This window comes from Myripristis murdjan, chromosome 14 (genome assembly GCF_902150065.1).
Source record: "Myripristis murdjan chromosome 14, fMyrMur1.1, whole genome shotgun sequence".
Classification (NCBI taxonomy): Eukaryota; Metazoa; Chordata; class Actinopteri; order Holocentriformes; family Holocentridae; genus Myripristis; species Myripristis murdjan.
In genome coordinates this window covers 1,090,001-1,112,594 of record NC_043993.1, presented here as the reverse complement: position 1 = coordinate 1,112,594, position 22,594 = coordinate 1,090,001, and the positions used below count along the sequence as shown (strand labels likewise).

Here is a 22,594-nt window from a genome sequence, read left to right as displayed (position 1 = left end):
TAAAAAGTCCCACAATTATACATGTAATCACATGTCAAACTGCCTATATTTTGATGTTTGACTTTTGAAATACCTTTGCATATTTTGACCAAATTATATATATATAAGTGTTAGTTTTGTCTAGTTGGATATGTGTGTCAGTAATATACATGTATGAATAAAAACATCACTGTAGATTTCCTCTCAGCTAAGTTTCAGTTATGTGCTTATTTTGGATTCCATGTGATCAAACTGTTTGTCATTTGTCATTTCAGGGTAGGCTTTTAGATTCAATATGCAAGAAAAAAGTAATGACACATTGGATTCTTCATGTCATTTTCACTTATCCTTGCGCTGTTTTATAGAAAGATTTTTTGGGGGGAGAAATGTCTCATGTAAAATTCATACTGTGTTCATACAGAACCTCTCAGTGTGTGTATCCATTTCCCTGCAGCTGGTTCAGGTGCACCAATGTAATGTTGCCTCATCTGAGGACCCCAGGAACCTCCAGTGACGTCAGCACGTCAAACATCAGGCCTCCACTCTGGCTTTCTGCTTCAGACAAGCTTGGAGTTGTGGTTGATTCCTACAAGAAAACCAGAGAAAAAACCATTGTTGTGAAAATCCAAACCTCATACAGTGTTAGCAACACATGAATGATATTTTCTGATTGATCAAAGTAATGCAGGGCTGCAAACTTTCTCCACTGTCCTGACGTTCCCTATCGTGATCTGTCTCACAGCTAACAGGAAAACAGCAGAGTGGACATTCCTGTCCTGTCATTTAGGAAAGATTGAGACTGAGGCTGTCACTTTATCTGTGACACCTGTCACCAGTTTTTTTTTTTTTTTTTTCTTTAGAGCCCAAGAGTCATTTGACCTCAGTTCCATCTCAGGCTAGCAAGCAAATAGATGTATTCATCTCACAGCAAAAAAAGTTTCGTCAGTCTTTGTCAATCTCATGCCAAGTAAACCTTGAAACATTGCAAACCTTGTAATCGTATCTCAGCTCAATACATTCTCACTCCCAATGCGTCAACAGCCTGACGAATGGTCAGGGTCCCTTAGCGTCACATGCCGACTCATTAGCCATCCGTTTCTCGTCAGTTTTCGACGAGTTGGGTAACCCGACAGACTTACAGAGAGCTCCCACAACGTCTGAAATAGATGCCACGGGAAGCATTTGGGGCGTCAATTGAGTCTTTGTTGTCATGGTAACGTGACGTTTTCTGCGTCATATAACAAGTTAATAGAGTCTGCCAGTAAACCCGGAACTAGTATGATGTAGCTATGAATGACCTCTGGATTAGGGATGCACAAATTATTATTATTATTATTCTGAATGTTTTTTAACTGATCACTTAACGGTAATCAGTTAACCAATTTGTTAACCAATTAATAACCGTTAACTGATAGGCTTGTGCCGATTGGCAACCCTAACCCTAACCCTAACTTTTTTCTGTTCCTCCATCTCATCCTGCGATTTATTTTGCTTGGCTTGGTTGTTTCATTCATTGTTTTTCCTGCTCTGATCTAATGATTTGTTGCCTCTGTCTTCCACAACACGAACACAGTGCACTGGAGACTGGAGCACATGTTACTCTGTAGATTTCCATGGAGTCCCACACACTCAGACCCACTATTCGCTTGAATTAACCTTTGCTGTCTCACACGGTTTTATAATGAAACAAATAACTTGAGCTGTCCTCGCTCTCTCTTTCTCTTGTCCCTGTCTCTTTGTCTATGTCATCTCCGCAGTCTGCTCCCAGTTCTCAAAGGGCGTATATGCCATCATGGGTTTGTACGACAGGCGGACGGTCAACATGCTGATGTCTTTCTGCGGCTCTCTGCATGTCTGCTTTGTCACGCCGTCCTTCCCAGTTCAGACCAACAATCAGTTTGTGCTTCAGTTGAGGCCCCAACTGCAGGAGCCACTCATGGCTCTGCTGGAGCATTTCGACTGGACCAGGTTCGTCTACATGTACAGCTCTGACTCAGGTGAGCACACCACACACACACACACACACACACACACACACACACTAATGTCTTTACATACGGATGTGTTTGTCATACATTATATGATACAAGGCTGGGATGGTATGCTTACCTCCCGATTAGATACTATCAAAATACTTGGATGCTGATTTGATATGTATTATGATTTATTGCGATTTGTGTTTATTGATTATTCTCCTCTCCTCTGTTGTTCTGTCTCAGGAATGTTTCAGAACCTCCCTTTTATTGTCAGTTTACCTGGAAAACCAGACATCCTCTGAATGCCCTTGCTCCCTAGTTTGTGGATGTAAAGTTTCTTGAGGCTGTGATTACCCAAGAAGTTTCTATAGGTTATTTTATACAGTGATGTCAAGTTTCAAAAAATGCTCTCACTACAATGAAATGGCCACTATGGGGGCTAACATGATCACAATTTATACAACTCCAAGACTGTTTAGGCCCCAGTCTGCACAAACACACCATTTTACAACAGGCCACAAGAACACATGTGGACTGCAGGGTTTGTGGCCCAAACTGCATGGGATTAGCAGAAGGTGAGCATGTCTGCAAAGGGGAGGGCCGTGGCTGCCTAGAGAACGCATTCAGAGATCTGGAGGTCAGAGGTCAAGGGACTCCACTGAAAATAGCCATGCCAGATTTTTCCAAAATGTATCCAAACTTTGCAGCAATTATTTAGCCCCCTTTCTTACAACCTAACATTACATGCTTGGTACCGATGGATTCCTTAGGTCTTCTAGTTTTTTGTATTACCTCTCTCTCTCTCTCTCTCTCTCTCTCTCTTTCTCTCACTCTCTCTCTCTATCTTTCTCTCTCTCTACATATATACATATATATATATACACACACACACACACACATATATACATATGCACACACAGCACTACACAGCACCACAAAACAAAATTATTAATAAATTATTATTATTATTGTTGCTATTATTCACAATGCCATCTGCACAGTTCAAGCCACTATTCTGGACCATTTTAGGACATGCTTTCATCACTACCAGTTACAATTTGTTCTCTCTCAGTTATATAGCATGTGTTTTCTCTGCTTTTGTCTTTAATACATAATAACCATGTGTCAGTCATGCTTTCTGATCAGTTTTTGGCCTTCCCAACACAAATCCTCTGCTCACCAGTGTTTTTAGGAATCCATAACAGCTGCTTGCACCCATATTATCAGACCCACTACCTGGAAAGACAACAGCCCTTCTCTTTCCTTTCTTAGCCTCAAATCTACAAGACTAGTGTCTACCGGCAAGACAGATGGTTATGAGGATGATCCAGCCAGTTCAAACTTTGCAGAATAATAGTATTTCTTCCAGAGGGCTGAATTCAAAGGACCTCGTCCAGCCACATTGCACAGCCAGAGCTGAAAAGCCACTAAACATTGCAGAGTTCCTGTATCCAATTCTGCTTCTTTTCCTGGCCTTAACCAGTTTTCTTCTCTAATTGCTAAAAAGAGAAAGTTGACTCCATCTGAGTTAAGCAGCTCCTCCAGCTCTCTTGGTTGCACAAACAAACAAACAAACAGCAAACTTAGAGAATTAGCAGAAAGGGCAGCTCACTCTGTCGTCTACCCCTCGCAGCCAGGTCTAGAGTCTCTCCAGGGCCTGTGATCTAACGTTACAGTCCGTTTGACAGTCAGCATGGAGAGTCAGTGGCAAACTCTGTCTAATCTTATTGCCTTTTACATCTGCCCAGGAACCATTGGTGGAGTCTATCTAATGTAATTGTCCGTAACAGTCTGTCTCTATAGTGTCATCTGTCTAATGTTATTGCTACTCAGCATCTGCCAAGACTGAGCTATAAAGTACCAGGGGCTTTCCAAGAGGCTAAGAAGAGTTTAAGAGCCTCAAACAAAAAGTGTTAATATCCGCAATCAGCTTATGTACAATTATCAGACAGCGCCCCGCTGGTGATAAAAGAAAGTTGCATCCTTTATTCCAGCTCTGCTACAATGAAAATGGAAAATGAAAAAAAATCCTGTCAAACCGCTTCTTTTGCTGGAATTAGTCCAACATGTTGAGAGGAGCTAAAGGAGGACACAGTTTAGGAGGCAGGAAGTGCTCAGAGGAAACAGTCAAAGACAGGGATATTCAACTAGATTTACTAGTGGGCCGTTTTTTCCTGCAAAGACACTGCAGGTAAGGGCTCTGCGTGTAAGTGGAGTCCAAATGTTTGCTTTCCTTATAGACAGAGAATGCTGAACCATGAGTACAGTTCAGTGTTTTGTCCATCGGGGGCAGTGTTGAGCACTTGCTAAACAGAGTGGAATATGTGGTGGTCAGAGGGTATAAATGCTATAAAATGATCACTACATTTGCTTCCAAACATTTACCAGTAACTGGACTGTTGCTGTCATTTCTTTCTTTCTTTCTTTAACCTTTATTTGTTAGAGAGGGACAGTGTACATTAATAAACATTTTAAAAGACAGTAAAATGTAAATGCACCCAATTATAGCCAAAAGGACTACCAAATTTCCATTGGTAGTCCCCCTGCCAGAAGGGTTATGGCTATACCTAAAAGCAACAGATTACAGTAGCAATATTCACAATCCTATTATCAGTAACAAGAATAACAACAACAACGCTGCAAGTAAAATTCAGATTAGGCCATGTGCTACAGACGGCTCAGGTTCAGAGGTTACTGTTGACATACTTGGTTTTCGATCAGCCATTTTTTTATTTGACTTTAAAAGAGTTGTATGGGAGGGACTCCCTTATGCTTTGCGGTATTGTGTTCCAGTCTTTGCCTGCCCTACAAGAGAAAACCGATTGTCCAAATGAGGTTTTCCTGAGTGGTATTTCACAGTCCCCTCTGGCCGCCCCTCTGGTACTGCTTGTTGCAGGTGATCTAAACTGAATAAAGCTGCAAAGTGGAGGCGGAGCTAAGTTGCGCCGGATTTTATACATGAGGCAACAATTTTTGAAAAAGACAAGACAGCGGCCCCAGTATTTATAATGAAGACAGTATTATAAGCTGAGGAGCTGAGGAGAAATCCATGGTTGTGTCATGGTTTTGTGTTTCTTGTGTTTTGTTTGGTCTCGTTTCATGTGTGTTTCTTTTGCCTGGTTCTTTTTAGTGATTTCACCTGTGTCTTGTTTGCCCCTCCCAGTGTCACACCTGTCCCGAGTCTGTCTATTATCCCTGATTGTTCTGATCCCTCCCAGTGTTTCCCTCAGCCTATCCTCTGTGTTCTCCTGTCTTGTGCTCCAGCCCTTCCCCAGGTGTGTCTTGTTTGCACATTAGTTCTTGTGCATTTACGTCCTGTTTTGAGTGCTGTTCCTTGTCTGTTCATTGTGTTGTGTTCTGTATTGTGCTACCTGCCATGTGTTCCCTGTGTTTCCAGTGAGTTGATTAAATATATTTTTGTTTGCCATTGAGCATTTTTTGCCTGCTTGCTCCTGCATTTGGGTCCTCCACCATCCACCCACTGTGACAGGTTGGTCAGTTTCAGAAGATTTCCACTAGCACTGAAGCTATGTGCTGAGGCTATGTGGCTGCAGGAACAAAAAGGTTCCAGATTTCATCTAAGCTCATAGAAATGTGGATCTTCTTAACCAGCATCTGCTCATTATTGCCAGTGCACAGTAAATTTTATTATTTAGAGAACTGAATTTCTGGAAAAGTCCCATTGATTGCTGTTCATTTGATTCTGTTTAGCCCAGTTTCAGCATCTACGTTGTCCCCTGGAGTTGGAAGCAAATTTTTTTTTTGTAGGTGGAATATCTCCCTATATAGTCTCTGGTCTGAGAGTTGCTCAATTCAATTCAATTCAATTTTATTTATTTATATCCCAGAATCATAAATTACAAATTTGTCCCAAGGGGCTTGACGGGAATACAACATCTGTCCTTAGATCCTCACATTGGATGAGGAACAACTCCCCAGGACGAACAGATGTGCAATGGATGTTGTAAGCACAGAAACAGAACACAGATAACATAATGCTAACACAGAGTCAGTATAACAAAATCATAATATAATAGAAGTAATCAACAGTTGGTGTGTCATGAGTGAGACTAGGATGCCGAGCCGAGCCAGATGTACTGGAGCAGCCTGGGACCTGAGCCACACAACCACCAACACCATGGAGACCTGGATCAATAAAAGACTAAACAAGCACTTGGGAAAACTCACATTAACCATTCACACACACAGGAGAGAGAACGAGAAAGTAGCAGATGAAGAAAAGATTAAAAAGTGGGAAAGAAGCATGCCAGGCTGCAACCAGGGAGCCACACAACCGCCAACACTATGGAGCCCTGGATGGAGGACAGACTACACTGGCCCACAGGGGAGACTCACAGCGAACCAATCACACACAGTCAGTTTTACATCTCTCAGCAGAAAGTGAGAAATTAGTGAGCACAAATATTATTGCTAATACTTTTAGGAGCAAATTGTAGGATATGAAGTTTCACTTTCATTTTTACATCCACAGGCTCTGGACAGCTTTTTCAAATACAAGACAATTTAGTGTGTACAATAGGTGCATTGGTACAGGTCTGTTTAGATAAATGTCTATACAGTAACTAACTTTTCATTTTGTGGCAGCACACAATTTTGATATCGCGGCAGTGAGCCACAGGTGAGCTTGCATGGGAGACGTGCAGCAGGTCTGCTAGGTAAACAGTGTTTCCCATGCATAACATGGTCAACCTAGGAAACATCAGTGCAGTGGAAGAGGCAGCAGTGATATTTTGCCAACAGCTAACAGTACTACACGTCTCTCTACTTTTCAATAACGCTTTGGAAAATGAACACAAATATGATGGGCAGCCGATGAAAAAGTTACAGTGGGCTGGACTGGGAGATGATTGAGGAGGTAGGAGGTGTTAGGAGACAGGAGGAGATAGAGACAGTCTAGTAGGTAGGGGGTGTTAGGAGACAGGAGGAGATAGAGACAGTCTAGTAGGTAGGAGGTGTTAGGAGACAGGAGGAGATAGGAGACAGGAGGTGTTTGCAGGAGACATCCTCTCTCATTAAGCTGCTTGAGGCTCTGATGTGGATAAGAAGCTAAAGTGACTGTAGCTCGAAAGGTTGGAGGTGATCTGACTTCTGAAAGGGTTTTTTCCTTTCTCTTTTTTTTCTCCTATTATTCCCTTTCCTCGTCTCGTCTCGTCTCGTCTCGTCTCGTCTCGTCTCGTGTCCTCTCCCTGTGGAGTCAGTTCTTCCTCCCAGTAAACAGAGTGTTGAGTGCCTATTTTCTGCTTGGCTGCCCGTATATGACTCGCTACAACAGTCTCTCTAATGCCTTCAAGAGAGGATATGTGTGTGTGCGTGTGTGTGTGTGTGTAAGCGCTTGTTCAGACACTCTAAATGTGGAGACACTCTCTAGATGTGTAAAAGTTCAACAACCATTTATTCATTACATAATAGGCTAATAAGCTTGTCTTAACCCTTACAAACACATGTAGGCCAGACACACACGCACACACACACGCACGCACACACTCACACACACACACACACACACGCATACGTGCTCGCACACACACATACACACACATTTGGCAACTAACTAGCAGAGTGCACTGAGTGGAGGGGAGTAGAGATCTCCACCAGGTGTTATCAACTCTTTTTTGGACTTTAGAGCAAAACTCAGCAGCTAATTGTACTGTGAAACATGGATGTATTTATTTACTTATTTATTAATTTATTATCATCTTTGCATTTTTTTTTTTAAATTTTTTTAATCAGCTTTTATTCTGGACAGTTTTAATCTTTAATTTTTCTTCATCATTGCTTTCATTCTACTTTCAGCCCCATATTTATATTTATATTTATATTTATTTCCACTGATTGACATTTTCCACACAACACCATGATGTCCTGTCGCTTGTTGCCTTTTGTATGTCTCTATCATGTGTGAATGGTTGGTATGCATCCGGGGATTGTAGAAACTGAATTGCCCTTCGGGGATCAATGAAGTCTTCTGTATGTAAAACACTTTTCAAATTACAACATTAATTACTACATGACTCAAATGTAATACAGAACAGTATAATAAAACAGAGTTTGACATTAACCATAGCCCAGTGGCCTGTGGCCACAAAAAGTTATTCACAGTTTTATATTCAAACTTTTATCCCCATGATGAGAACCTTTGCCAACTAACTGCTGAAGTCTCGCAAACATCCACATTCCTCTGTGCCGTTTAGGCCCCGTTTACACGACAACAGTTCTGATGAAAACGGAAAACTCATTCCTTTGCGTTTTTAAAAAGTTCCATGTTTATGCAGTAACACTGTGAGAATGATCCTTGTACACGCGGATCTGCAAAAACAACTGAAAACGCTGTAGTGTGCATGCCAGGCCAGTAGGTGGCGGTGTAACTTTGCACAGAGTAGCACCGCGTGCCTGCGTACAAACGCTTGGGCGGCCACCATGCTTGCAGTTTTCCTGTTTGCGCATGGCTGAAAATGTCATAGTCACGCGTGAAGTGGGGCCGTGTCATTTTCACAAGAATTTTGTATTGCCAGTTTACACGGCGGCGGGGAGAGTGGCATCATGGACGAAATTTTGATTTCAGAGGTTGGGGGGACACAAGTAGCGGTGGGGCGGTGGGGGTTGGGGTGGGGATGGGGGGTCCGAACAGTTTGAACAGTGCCATAATATCTACCCTACACCTCAAAGCAATATCAAGTTCAAAATATGTATACAACTACAGCCTAGAGGCTTTTCAATACAAAGTTGTCATACAGAAATTTCACAGTATGAAAAAAAGTAACTTTGACTTCTAAAGAAGTCTCTTATGTCCAGTTTGCTTTTTTTGACATCCTGCCACCTGGCTGCGCCTAATTACTAAACACACATACCCACGCACGCACACAGATACACATTCAAATGTTAGTGTAAATGTAAATGAAACCTCTGATATTAAACGTGACCGAGGCAGAACAAACGGCCAACATGTTAACAACTTACAGGGGCAGATGAAGACGGACTCCTGGCCAACGAGCTCAACACCGGTGATGAGCAACGCTTGTTTTTCTTTTTCTCTTTCCTAGTGCTTGACCTGTCTCCATTTAATATAGTGTAACATTGTTTTTGGACAGTAAAAACTGCAGGGGACCAAAACTGCCTTTTGAAAAAGTGGAGGGAACATGTTATGTGTTATGGTGGGGCCACAGTGTCTGTCACCTGGCCATAAGTGAAGGTATGGTTTGACAACATTCTCAACAACAGCTGCCATCTTGTTTTATTACACAGGGGTGGGTGGCTGATGGATAATGTGTGTCCTCCATAAGGGCTTATACAAATTTGGGTCCCACTCAGATGACACTGGTGCATCCCATGGACTCACTACACTGAAAACCTATCAGTATCACTGCCCCGTCTCATTACCACAGATAAGGCCTTGCAGGAAAACCTGTTCATTCATTGTACAAAGAATGAAGTCTGTTCAACACCTGCAGTTACAATGGAGTGGTGCAGTCTCTCCCTCTTCCTCCTCCTCTCCTCCTCCTCATCTTCCATCTTCCTGGTCCTCCTCCTATCCTCTTCCTCCTCCTCCTCCCCCTCTCTTCCTCCTGACAACTGTCCAGAGGACTGAGAGAGCTTTTACATGTTTCTCTTTTCTCTTGTTCCCTAAATATCACACTTGTCTTTTATTTTCTTCCCCAACAACTATGGTCAGTATAAACTTGAGCAAGGGATAGAGAGACAGTCAGACAGACATGTGTGTGAAATGTGTGGAAAATGTGTGTGTGTGTGTGTGTGTGTGTGTGTGTGTGTTGTCCTCTGTCTGACTGGCTTGTCACATTGCTGATCCAATGTCCGGCTACCACACTAGTAGTCACACACACACACACACACACACACACACACACACACACACATACACACATGACACAGACACACACATTCATGCACCAACACACGCATCACAAACAACGACTGTGAGAGCAAGAAAGACATAAAGAGAGAGTGAGACAGGAAAAGTGAGAGAAAAAAAAAAGCCAACACTTTTTTCATTCTAGTCAAACACAGTGTGTGTTATGTTTCTAAGTCTGACAGTCAGTTCTTTAGGTCTTTGTGAATGTGACCCAGACTGACCAATCGTTATGAACACAAGGCTGTGTTTGGCACAAAGTGAGTGGCTCACAAAAGCCAGAGTGGACAACCTTGTCTTTCACTGGTCCAACTAAATAGAGACCATGGAAACTACAGCAGATTGGCTTTTCTGTCTCCATCATGCATCATCTGCTGCAGGACTACCTGCTCTAGTTACACATGCAACCTCCACGTTGTGCCTTAAATCCACTGAACACAGTGGTGCTCAAACTTTTTTCATTAATGTACCTGTGAAAAGGTCCCCTCTATAACCTTGTCCCATGCTTAGAATCCCTACTTTGTTTACAGCAGTCCCTGCATCAACTGAGCCAGGCCAACTGTGCCAAACTGGGTACAGGGTGGAGCCACTGATTAGTTGGTTTTGTGTTAATTTAGTCAGTAAGAAATAAGATGAGACAAGATTTGCTTTCATTAGTTTTATGTGTTTGTATGTGCAGTGTTTTTGAACAATGATGTATATTAATGGTATTTTTTTTTCCTTTTCCCCCAGTAGTGTCATGGTGCTTACTGAAATGTTAACTATATTATTGTGTGGACCAGGTTTCTGGGCATTTCCGTCTCTTGGCTGCCTGTCCCCTGGGGAATGGAATAGTCCATATAAGGAAGGGCCAGGAGAGGTATTTAAACCTAGACTGTCATTGAGGGACATTGTGTTTGGTAGCAGCTTGCTGTGAGGCTGTGTTGTTTCAGGTATTTTTCAGTTTGTCTGCTCCTCATTCATTTTTATGGGACTTGTAGTTTGATTGTGAAACCATTCATTCATTCATTCATTCATCTTCTAAACCGCTTATCCTCACAAGGGTCGCGGGGGGCTGCTGGAGCCTATCCCAGCGCACATAGGGCGAAGGCAGTGAAACACCTTGGACAGGCCGCCAGTCCATCACAGGGCAGAGAGACAAACACTGACATTCACACACACAGTCATACCTAGGGGCAATTTAGCTTCTCCAATTCACCTAAACCTGCATGTCTTTGGATGGTGGGAGGAAACTGGAGTGCCCGGCGGAAACTCACGCAGACACAGGGAGAACATGGACTCATAAACTGTAAATTTACAGTACCCCCTCTGAAATATTTTTTCAGCCAAGTAACCAGTGACCAGTGACAAGTGCAAAAAAAATTGGTGGAAAATGAAAGCCTATGTTAAAGAGGTCCACTCCAGTTCTATGAGCATCTGGAACAAAAATCTGATAGTGAGGATATTTTCCTGGCATCGTTTTTACTTCTTTCTCACTTCTTTCTCCTGGTTTTCGGCTGATTCACTGCTACGTTTCAGCCACAAATCCATTTTCTGGATTTTTGTCCGGCTTCTTGGTCATAGTGAACAAACACTGAATTTTTTCTTTTTAAGGATTATAGTTTTTATACTTATTATGGGCTAGTACAGGCTAATTATTTTAAGAATTATGCATGACTGATACTTTTACTATCTAAAATAACATTTTTAATAAAAGGTCTCACATACCCTCTGCAGTACTCAAATGTACCCCTAGGGCTATGCGTACCCACATTTGAGAACCACTGCTTTAACACAAACCTACCCATTGATTATCCTTTACATATATACTTTTATGGCACCAGTCAAATTGGAAAATGATTTTTAAAAAAGCCTACTTAATTTTTTTTAAAAAAGGGGAGTACCATTTTTTATACTGTCTTAGTCCTTTGTTGGTGGAAGAGAAGGTTGCAGTTCAACAAAATGATTATCAGTGGAGTGCTGTTAGATGGCCCGAGCGGCTGAGGAGGCAAAAGAGGAGAGTAGGAGACCAGGGTGGCGTTCCAAAAAACAGGGAACATTTATTTTCCCTCTGCACCGTGAACATACATAGGCCCAGCACCAGCCAACAACATCCTGACAGCCGCCCTAACAAAAGGTAGAATGCCTGCTTATATAGAGAGAGCTGAACTAATGACTTGGCATATACCATCTAAAGGCCCATTTATGCTCAGCGTTAAATACGGATCCAGATGCGGATGGAGCCTTCTGTCCGTGCTCCGCGTTCATTTCGTCCGATTTCTGCGACGATTTCTCCGACGTCATGGCCAAGATACTCCACCTGCTTCTGTGCAGGTGGAGTATCTTACACTTGTGTGGGTTGATGGTAAGCCCAGCCATCTTGATCAAGTGGTGGACCTGTGAAAGGTGGACACCATGTTCCTCCCAGGTCAGGCTGAAGATGACAAAATCATCCAAGTAGGCGGCAGCAAACCATGGTGGACCAGAGTTGTGAAGCCAGGTGTTTCTTTTGAACAAATCCTGGTCCAGCAATGCTCGTATCTCCCCCAGCTGGCCAGGTTGAAGATGGGACACAAAAACTGAACTGGGCTCTGTGATGTTGGTGGGAAATGACTGCTCACTTTCCTCCTCATTGAGGGCACAGATGAAAAGCTTCTGCTGGACAGGCTGCTGGATCAGCTGTGGTGGCAGCTGAAACTCCTTCAACAAGTTAACATGAAAACACTGATGCTTTTTCCATTTTTCATAGGTGATCTTACCCAGGCGCTTGGTAATTTGGTAAGGCCCCTGCCACTTGGCCAAGAGCCTAGAGTTTAGAGTTCTCATCGGGCCTGAAAATTAAGACCCGACCCGAACCGGGCCCGACTGGGCCAGCCCAAGGCCCTAACCTACCCGACTAATTAGCTGAACTTTAGGCCCGACAGCCCGATAAAGCCCAAAAAAAAAAAAAAAAATCGCCAAATTCACCATTATTTAGCAGCGCCGGTGGCTCAAATTCTAGTAGCAGTGAGAGAATCGACATAATAGTTAGCGAAAAAAAAAAAAATCCCCCACAGAACCCGAAGCCCGACCCGACCCACCCAATTCACGTAAATTTTAGGCCCGGCCCGACCCGAAAATGTCGGGTCAGGTCGGGTCGGGTCGGGTTCGGGCAGAATATGAGAACTCTACTAGAGTTGCTGGTCAGGAGTAACAGCAACACCTGCTGGCCTGGTTGAAAAGTCCTTTCTCTGGGCTCTCTGTCATACCAGGTCTTCTGATTGGCTTGTGTCTTTGCTGTCATCTGTTCAAGTTATTTTTTGAGAAAATGTATGTCCCTTTTCTTGTTATCTTCCTGTTTGAACTGGAATGTAGATCCAGCAGAAATGCCAGAATAATCTTTAAAAATGTTCTTTTGGGAGCCATTTTGCTATGGAAGTTAATGGAGAGATACAAATCCAGTATTGCGGGTTAGCAGCCCAGATGAGCAACGGCGCAACTAATGAGGAGATTTCACCACCATGTGGACTCAGATCACACTCAGGAAACTAGTCAACACAACACTACAACAAAGGTCAGGTTTGGATTTAGTTATATCGCATATTACAACAACCCAAATCCTAGATGATATCAAAGCTCATGTAATGATGCTGATGTAGTTAATATCGCCCAGCGAGAGCATCTGCTGCTGCTGATGATGATGGAGAGACGATCATCAGATCAACATGTGGATCATGAAATTCTGAGGGGTTTTGTGTGTGTGTGTGTGTGTGTGTGATCAATGAATGGTACTCATTTAATTTTCATGGAAACACACTGGAGATGCTTTATAGAATAGAATAGAAAGCCTTTATTGTCAAGCAGTGCAATGAAATTTAGAAGTATTTCTGTGGTTCATACAGACTGTCCACTAATATACCCGGGATGATAGTATTAAATGCTGAGCTGTAGTCAATTAAAAAGTCCCTGGGTTCTCCCGGTGGCTCAGTGCAGCGTGCAGGGCAGTACTGATGACGTCCTCTGTGAATCTGTTTGCTCTATAGGCAAACTGATGAGAATCAAAGCTAGGAGGGATGATGGCTTTCATGTGTTGTGCTACGAGTTTCTCAAAGCATTTCATAACAACCGATGTGAGGAACAGTAGCAGACTTTAAGCAGGATGGGATGGTGGCTTGTGTGTTGAAAGTCTTTGTGAAGACCCCTGACAGCTGGTCAGCACAAGCTTTCAGTACTTGAGTACTCCGTCAGGTCCCGCTGCTTTTCTTGGATTGGTTGTCTTTAAATATATATCTCACCCGGTGTTCATGTAGAGTGAGCATGTGGGGTGAGGTAGACGGTGGGGGCAGTGCAACTTTGAGGTGATGCTGTTTCAAAACAGGTAAAGAACTGGTTAAGTTCCTCTGCCAGTGAGGAGTTGAGGATTGCCCCTGTAGTTTGGTGATCTGCTGTAGTCCCTGCCACACCTGCCATGGGTTGTTAGGAATCAGCTGGTCTTCTATTTTTCTCCTATAGTCCTCCTCAGCTGCTTTGATGCCTCTCCTCAGCTCAGCAGCTTGGCCCTTGCCATGCTGCTCTATCTCCAGACTTGAATGCAGAGTTGCAAGGTCTCAAAGAGATTTTACTTTTCCAGTCATCCAGGGTTTGAGGTTGCGATATACCAGGATGCATTTGTTGACAGTCACATTATCGGTGCAGCATTTTATATGGAGCAGGACAGTTTCTGTATTTTCGTCTAGGTTCTGGTGTTCAAATATAGTCCATTCGTTGTGCTCAGAACAATCCTGAAGCTGAGTGATGCACATGCTGGCCAGGTTTTTCTAGTCCTTGTGTGCAGCTTGGTTTGCCTTCTGAGCCAGATGTATGCTGCTAAGAGGAGCAGTGAGAGGTAATCTGAGAAGCCCAGGTGTGGGAGAAGTACTGCTCTTTAAGCATGCTTAAGGTTGGAGATTCTAAGATTGGAGGTGCTTCCCCCTGGTGGCACACTGAACATGCTGTATGAATTTGGTCCCCAGCAACGATGTGTGTCAGGATGAGCTTGTTGCTGTTTACAGTATCATGCAGCAGGGCGAGAGCTATGCTAACATTAGCATCTGGTGGTATGTAAACAGCACTGATGAATACTACCCTGCTCTCATGGCAGAGAACAGGGTCTACACAGTCATTGCTTCCAGGTCAGGCGAGCGATGGCTGTGTATGATAGTTAGTGCACTAGTCATCATGAACGTAGATCCACAGGCCCCACCCGCTGCTCTTACTGGAGCTGCCACTCTTGTCATGCCGGTGGATGGAGTGCCCTGTTAGCTGTGCTGCTGGGTGTAGCCATGTCTCTGTTAGGATCATCACACAACAATCACAGATAATGGACTTTCTAGCGATTAGCAGCTCCAGTCTGTCTGTTTTGTTGACGATGGATTTGGCGTCGGTAAGGAAGATGCTGGGTACCGAGGGCTTGTGCTTGACAGTCACACTTTGCCTGTGCTCACGATGCGTCCTGCACCACCTCTCTGGCCAGGCCACCATCCAGGTAGATCCCAGTGGCCTCGCAAGGTGGATGTTATGAGCTCGGTGGTGAGTGCTCATAACATTGATCTGGTACCACAGTCCAATGTTTAGCAAGACCGACTGACTGTAGACATATCACACACAATACACACAATGCTCATGCACGCACACACACACATTGTGTGTGTGCGTGCATGTGTGTCTATTTGTATTATATTTTCCTCTCGCCACCTTGTTTCCTCTCCTTGTTTCTTTTTCTTGTTTCCTGTATTCTCCCCTCCTCTGCTCCCCCTCTGCTCCTCCTCCTCCACCAATCTCTTTCTCCTCTCTTCTGCTCTTCCTCTCCTCTCCTCTCTTCTCCTTGTTTCCTGTCCTCTGCTCCTGCTCTCCTCTCTTCTCCTTGTTTCCTGTCCTCTGCTCCTGCTCTCCTCTCTTCCTCTCTCTCCCAGTGTGTTGATGCATTAATAGTAAATGACATGCATGCAGGATGTTTATGGAAATGAGATGCAGAGCAGAGAGCAGATTAGTGTCTATATTTGTAAAACTCCTCTCTCTCCTCCACTTTTTCTCTGTCTCTCTCTATGTCTCTCTCCCTCTCTCTGACACCCCCACCCTCTATTTTTATCCTTCATCTCTCATTACTGCCCCACCCCCCACCTCCCCACCCCAACACTCTCTTTCTTCCCTATTTCCATTCTCCTTTTTCTTGGCATCATTCCCTTTCTTCTTTTGGAGTGTGTGTGTGTGTGTGTGTGTGTGTGTGTGTGTGTGTGTCGCCCATTGTTTGATGCAGACAGTAGTTTTGTAGAAGCAGAACAGACAACACACTGCTGTATCTCTAATTGAAGGACACACATTGTTATAAACACACACTTTATTTATTCCTGCTGAACATGTGTGTGTGTGTGTGTGTGTGTTTTATACCCTGGAAAGCCAAGGCTTTTCAGCCTCTGTGACACACACACACACCCACTGTGTCTCACTGTCTATCAGACGTTCTTGAGAGTAAAACCTCAGACAAAATCACTTGTCACAAAAGGTTTGGATTAAACATTCGTGTTAGTATAATTTACATCTCATGTGACAGCTGAATCAGCAGGAAAGGAAGATCAGAAAAGCAAAATTACTGATGTTAGAATGAACCCTCTGCTGTTACCATGACAACCGAAGGACCATGGAGTCAAAGTTCAAGTCAGCTGAGGTCTCAGCCAACAACTACTGCAACCGTGACAACAGTGGTATTGCTGTAAGTTCTGGAGTCTGGAGCTTTTCTTTGGTGTTTCCCCTCATTGCCCCTTGCTGGCTGAAGACACATCACCACGGTAATCTGTGCCAAGCTCTGCTGGCATCTGACTGACTTGAACTGACAGCAAGTGGCAAACGTGATGGAACCTGAAGTGTTTTTTGTTTTTCATTATTCACTTCTGTCACTGAGGCTGTTGTGTGAGCCGCAGGTACCATTGTTGATGTTATTGTTGTCATGAATACTACTGCAAGGCATTGTGGGATACTTATGCCTGGACAGGGTCCAGGTTTTGCACACTGTAATATTTCAGCTGAAATAGTATGAAATTGACATACTGTATTGATCTGAATATAAGACGATATTTTTTCCATTGAAAATGCCCTGAAAAAACGCCCTCGTCTAATATTGGGGGTCTAAGCAAATACACATGTATTGTACTTGCATATGTTCCGTGCTTGAATACAGCACACTTCCCCCGCTCTGGCACGGTTGGAAGGGGTGTGCTCCAGCACGGTACGGGCGTTCATGCACGAGCACATGCACAGTCATGCACGCAGCGCGCGAACGTGGATAAAACGTAAATCATGCAACTTTCCTCCTGCCTCCGCAAAATCGTTTATGCGCAGCGCGATTACCGGCAAATGGCCGCGCCGTGCAATCAATAATCAACCATGGTGTCTGTGTCGCTGTCCATGGTGCTGCTGCAACCGCGTATAAACAAAAGTTGATTTATGATGAAAGGTATATATGGCAGTCTGTGTGCGCCGCGCACCTGTCAGATCCGGCAGACCTGACCGGGTGGGCACGGTGCCGACCGAGACACCGGCCGGTATCAGGTGGGCCAGCCGGTGTGCGCCGCCACCAGTTGAATGTAGCAGCCAGCTGACATGCGGCTCCGGCTGTCAGTTGGATGCTTTCTGAAGTTACCTCTGAAACTGTCAAGGTAAATAAACATCCCTTAACCCTGGCCCTGAGTGCAATGTGAGACGGTGGCGATCTCAGAAAGAAGAGCTAAAAAATGCCCACAGCCAGAGAAGGGCTTCTCGTGGTCCAAAAACTGGTCGATTCAACGAGATTGACAGGAGGGTGTGCGATTTTGTGAATGAGAAACTATTTTCGCTCACTAGTTTGGAATTTCAGATTCAGCCGTGGTCTAAGATCGGCTCTAGACTCACTCGCATATCTGGGTCCTGACTGCAGCATCCTGCGTTCATGTCCAAGCCCAGGCCCTTTGCTGTGTGACACCCTCTCTCCCCCCTGCCTTCCCTGTTTCTTTCTACTGTAACTATCAAATAAAGAAGAAATGCTGGGAAAAAAAATCATCTTTAAAAAACAAAACAAAGGTTTCCACTCTGACATATGATTTCACACGACACATGTTCTTAATGGAAAATTTGTTCTTAAAACCCACTTCCAGAGTTTTCAAGAAGATTGTGGTATTCACCGCTTTCCTGTTTGAGGTTTGTTCTAAGAACAGAATCTTTACACACTGAAGAGCACACTCACACCAGAGTCCTGACATGTTGGTGCAAAATAATTGGCTACTGTGTTTTCATCAATTCTATAGCTGTGTAATATCATAGGATTTAAATTACAATAATATTTGTATAATTTATAATATTTTTAATAATTATTTTCGTCCTTTCACAAAGCATTATGGTCTATCTAAATAAACAACATTAACACAGATTTGAGCTCAATTTTTTTTTTTTTTTTTTTAAACTTCATCAGTTGTACACTCTTCTCCAGACGTAGCGTTCACAGTAACACCATCCAATGCATCTTACTTTTTGTTACTTTGTACCCATCACTGACATTAAATATGACAGCAGCAGGATTTCAGCTCTGTTGCACCATTGCAGCCCCTGTCATGCCCTTCCTTGTCATGCCGTTGCATGTGCACATGCACATGCACATGCACAACGATGCTCTCTGTTTACGTGTCCTGCACTTGTCCTCATCACTCATCACTTTCTTGCACAATAAAATAAAATATACAGCTTGTTTGGTGTTCACTTTTTTTTTCTATAGCCATTTGTTTGGGCGTACTTCACTTCTCTCAACTTGAACAGGTTCCATATGTGATATGTGTGCACACGGCCCTGCAGTCCCATGCTCTTTTATGGGGATTGGCAGGGTGTTCACCTGCTGTATACTAATTAGTATCAGGAGGCAATCCTACTGCCTTCAATTTATGAAGGCAGTAGGATTCATCAATATAAGAACACAGGTGCAGATTTTTTATTTTGTTTTATTCGTTGTTTTTTTGGCATTTTTCTGCTTTATTTGACATTCACAGTGGAGACAGGAAAAGTAGGGGAGAGAGGGAATGGCATGCAGCAACGCAACTGAGGTCGGATTCAAACCCCGGTCACTGCGATCAGAACTGGGTCATTCAGTTGAGGGTCTTTATGCTTTAGTGCAGTAATCCTCTCCAGAAACAGTATTAATACATTAAAGCTCTCCATCCTTCATGCCAGTTTCCTCTGCTTAAAAATCCCTGACACTCAACACTGTGAATTTGCACCCAGCTGACTGCACCACTGGTTAAAATCAATAGTGGTAATTATTTTTAAAAAGGGACCATCAACTAGTATCTCTTAGGCAGGGCTTTGCTTCATATTTGACTCAAGTCAGTAGTTAATTTTAGCAATTACTGTACATTATCTAGAAAATGTTTGGCTTTTAAAATAATTTGACAGCAGATGTGCATGCCATTTGTCCATCTGAAACTGTGAAAGTTACTTTCTGTCCTGCAGACCCACTGATCACAATAGGTTAGTTATTTAGATGGTGAAAACTGCATGAGTACAGAGCATTTTGAGCTCTGTTCAAAGCCATTTTGCCATTTTGAAGGAAACGTTTGCATTCACAGACGGAAAACAAAGTCTATTAATAAATCAATTTGTTTTCTGTATGTAAAATTAACATACAGCTGCATCTCAATAAATTAGAATATCATCAAAAAGTTGATTTATTTCAGTAATTCAATTTAAAAAGTGAAACTCATAAATTATATAGATTCATTACACACAGAATGATACATTTCACGTGTTTATTTCTTTTGATTTTGATGATTATAACTTACAGCGAATGAAAACCCAAAATTCAATATCTCAGAAAATTAGTTCAGTATTGGAGCCTCATGGTGTCACACTCTAATGAGCTAATTAACTCAAAACACCCGCAAAGGTTTCCTGAGCCTTTAAATGGTCCCTCAGTCTGGTTCAGTAGGCTACACCATCATGGGGAAGACTGCTGACTTGACAGTTGTCCAGAAGACGATTGTTGACACCCTGCGCAAGGACGGTAAGACACAAAAGGTCATTGCTAAAGAAGCTGGCTGTTCACAGTGCTGTATCTAAGCACATTAATGGAAAGCTGAATGGAAGGAAAAAATGTGGTAGAAAAAGGTGCACAAGCAACAGGGATAACCACAGCCTTGAGAGGATTGTGAAACGAAGCCCATTCAAGAATCTGGGGGAGATTCACAAGGAGTGGACTGCAGCTGGAGTCAGTGCTTCAAGAGCCACCACACACAGACGTATCCAGGACATGGGCTACAACTGTCACATTCCTTGTGTCAAGCCACTCTTGAACCAGAGACAACGTCAGAGGTGTCTTACCTGGGCTAAGGACAAAAAGGACTGGACTGTTGCTCAGTGGTCTAAAGTCCTCTTTTCAGATGAAAGTCAATTTTGCATTTCATTTGGAAATCAAGATTCCAGAGTCTGGAGGAAGAGAGGAGAGGCACAGAATCCAAGCTGCTTGAGGTCCAGTGTAAAGTTTCCACAGTCAGTGGTGGTTTGGGGAGCCATGTCAGCTGCTGGTGTTGGTCCACTGTGTTTTATCAGCAAGTTTTAGAGCACTTCATGCTTCCCTCTGCTGACCAGCTTTATGGAGATGCTGATTTCATTTTCCAGCAGGACCTGGCACCTGCCCACACTGTCAAAAGTACCAATACCTGGTTTAAGGACCATGGTATCCCTGTGCTTGATTGGCCAGCAAACTTGCCTGACTGAAACCCCAATCTATGGCGTATTGTGAAGAGGAAGATGCGAGGCTTCCATAACACCTCAGCAGTGCCACAGACTGATCGCCCCCATGCCACGCCACATTGCTGCAGTAATTCATGGAAGAGGAGCCCCGACCAAGTATTGAGTGCTGTACATGTTCATACTTTTCAGTAGTCCAACATTTCTATGTTAAAAGTCTTTTTTTTATTGGTCTTAAGTAATATTCTAATTTTCTGAGATACTGAATTTTGGGTTTTCTTTAGCTGTAAGTTATAATCATCAAAATTAAAAGAAATAAACACTTAAAATGTATCAGTCAGTGTGTAATGAATCTATATAATATGAGTTTGACTGACACAGACGCAATACAGAGAGTGATTAACACAGCACAGAAAATCGTTGGCTGTCCTCTTCCCTCTGTAGAGGAAATTGCCCACACCAGATTCCTCTCTAAAGCCACTAAAATATCACAAGACTGTTCTCACCCTGGTCTCTCACTGTTCAAATTGTTGCCCTCAGGCAGATGCTACAGATAAAAACAAGGACCTGTAGATTCTGGAATAGCCTCTTTCCCACAGCAGTAACAGCCTTAAATGAACCTAAGCTTTTATGACTTCTAATTATGCAGACACACAGCACTCACCTGCATTACTTAACACTATTTATTTTATTTTTATTTATTTATTATTGTGTGATGGTGTGACTCTTATCATGTGAATGTGTCTTATTGTGTTTTAATGGTAAAGATGTGGCTGCATCAAGCACCTTATTGGAGCGGCGCTCCAATCTCGTATTTTTAATGCAGTGACAATAAAGGCATTCATTCATTCATTTCTGAGCTCTCACTTCCTCAGATGATGTTAGCTTGGTAATATAATGCTGTGCGTGCTGTGCTAACACAACGTTTAATGTTAGCAGCTAAAGTTAGCATGCCGGTCGGGGGCAGTGGCATGCAGCGGGGGACCTGAGGTTGGATTCAAGCCCTGGTTGCTGCGGTTTAGGCCTAAGCCATGTGGTATGTGCTCTACCAGTTGAGCTACTGGGACGCCCCCATAATGCTTAGTTCTAATGTTCATTGAAGAAACAGTAGGGCTGAGCGAGTACACCACTCTCTGTATCTGTATCTGTATCTGTTCAACCATCTACATTATCCATATCTGTACTCGGAGTGGGTGAGGCCGAAACCAGAAGTGGGTGGTGCTTAACCCGGAAGTTGGTGGGGTTTGACCGGAAATGGGTGGGGCTTAACCGGTATGTTTAAGCCTGAAATTGATACGGGTTGATCAGAAGTTGCTATATTTATTGTTTATCGGAAAACTATTTACAGAACAGCCTCAGAATTGAGCTTCAGATCAATGTTTTTGATCACAATAGTAAATGAACTATTTACAGAACAAGTTTTTTTATAAACACAACATGAATATTCTTAAGTGCATCAATGAATACAACATATGCAGTAGGCAATTATGAAGTACTAGAGAGAGAGCGAGTGTATAAATACATATAGATATATTTATATAGATAGATAGATAGATAGAGAGATAGATAGAGATATATATAGCTTAATTTGTAATATCTATACTACTACTATATTTACTTTTTATGAGCTACAGTGAGGAAGTGTCAGACTCTCAGTGCATGCAGCCAAAATAAAATACAAATAATAAAGTACTTTGTGTGTTCAACTAATGTGTAAGTGGTGTGTGTGTTAAGACTGTGACTCTGCACCGCGTACAGTACGAGCAAAGTTTTCCAACTGACTTTATATCAAAAACCAGCCGGTAAGAGCGAGCAGATGGTAAAAAAAAGTGAGACACGTGAGAGACACGACGCGAGTTGCAAGTTGCATTCAGCCTGTCTGCTCAAAAGCTCTGCGTCTGTTACCAACCAAGTTTAGCAGAAACTGTACTGACTATCAGTGATTACAGACTGAGGGAAGAGCGAGCTGAAAAAACCTGACCGCTACTTAAGAGAGACGCGACGTGAGCTGTCACACCTGAGTGAGTGACAGAGAGGCTGTCACTGTGTGTGT

The 22,594-nt window shown here is 43.1% G+C and overlaps 1 protein-coding gene across 1 annotated transcript in view; it reads left to right on the top strand.

Moving 5' to 3' along the window:
- The window catches only part of LOC115371426 (glutamate receptor 1-like), a 121,673-nt gene that overhangs the window by 43,516 nt on the left and 55,563 nt on the right, over positions 1-22,594 (top strand). Inside the window, exon 3 of the mRNA XM_030068807.1 lies at positions 1,737-1,976. Within this exon, the coding sequence (XP_029924667.1) occupies positions 1,737-1,976 (240 nt within the window). The remainder of the gene's footprint in view (positions 1-1,736; positions 1,977-22,594) is intronic.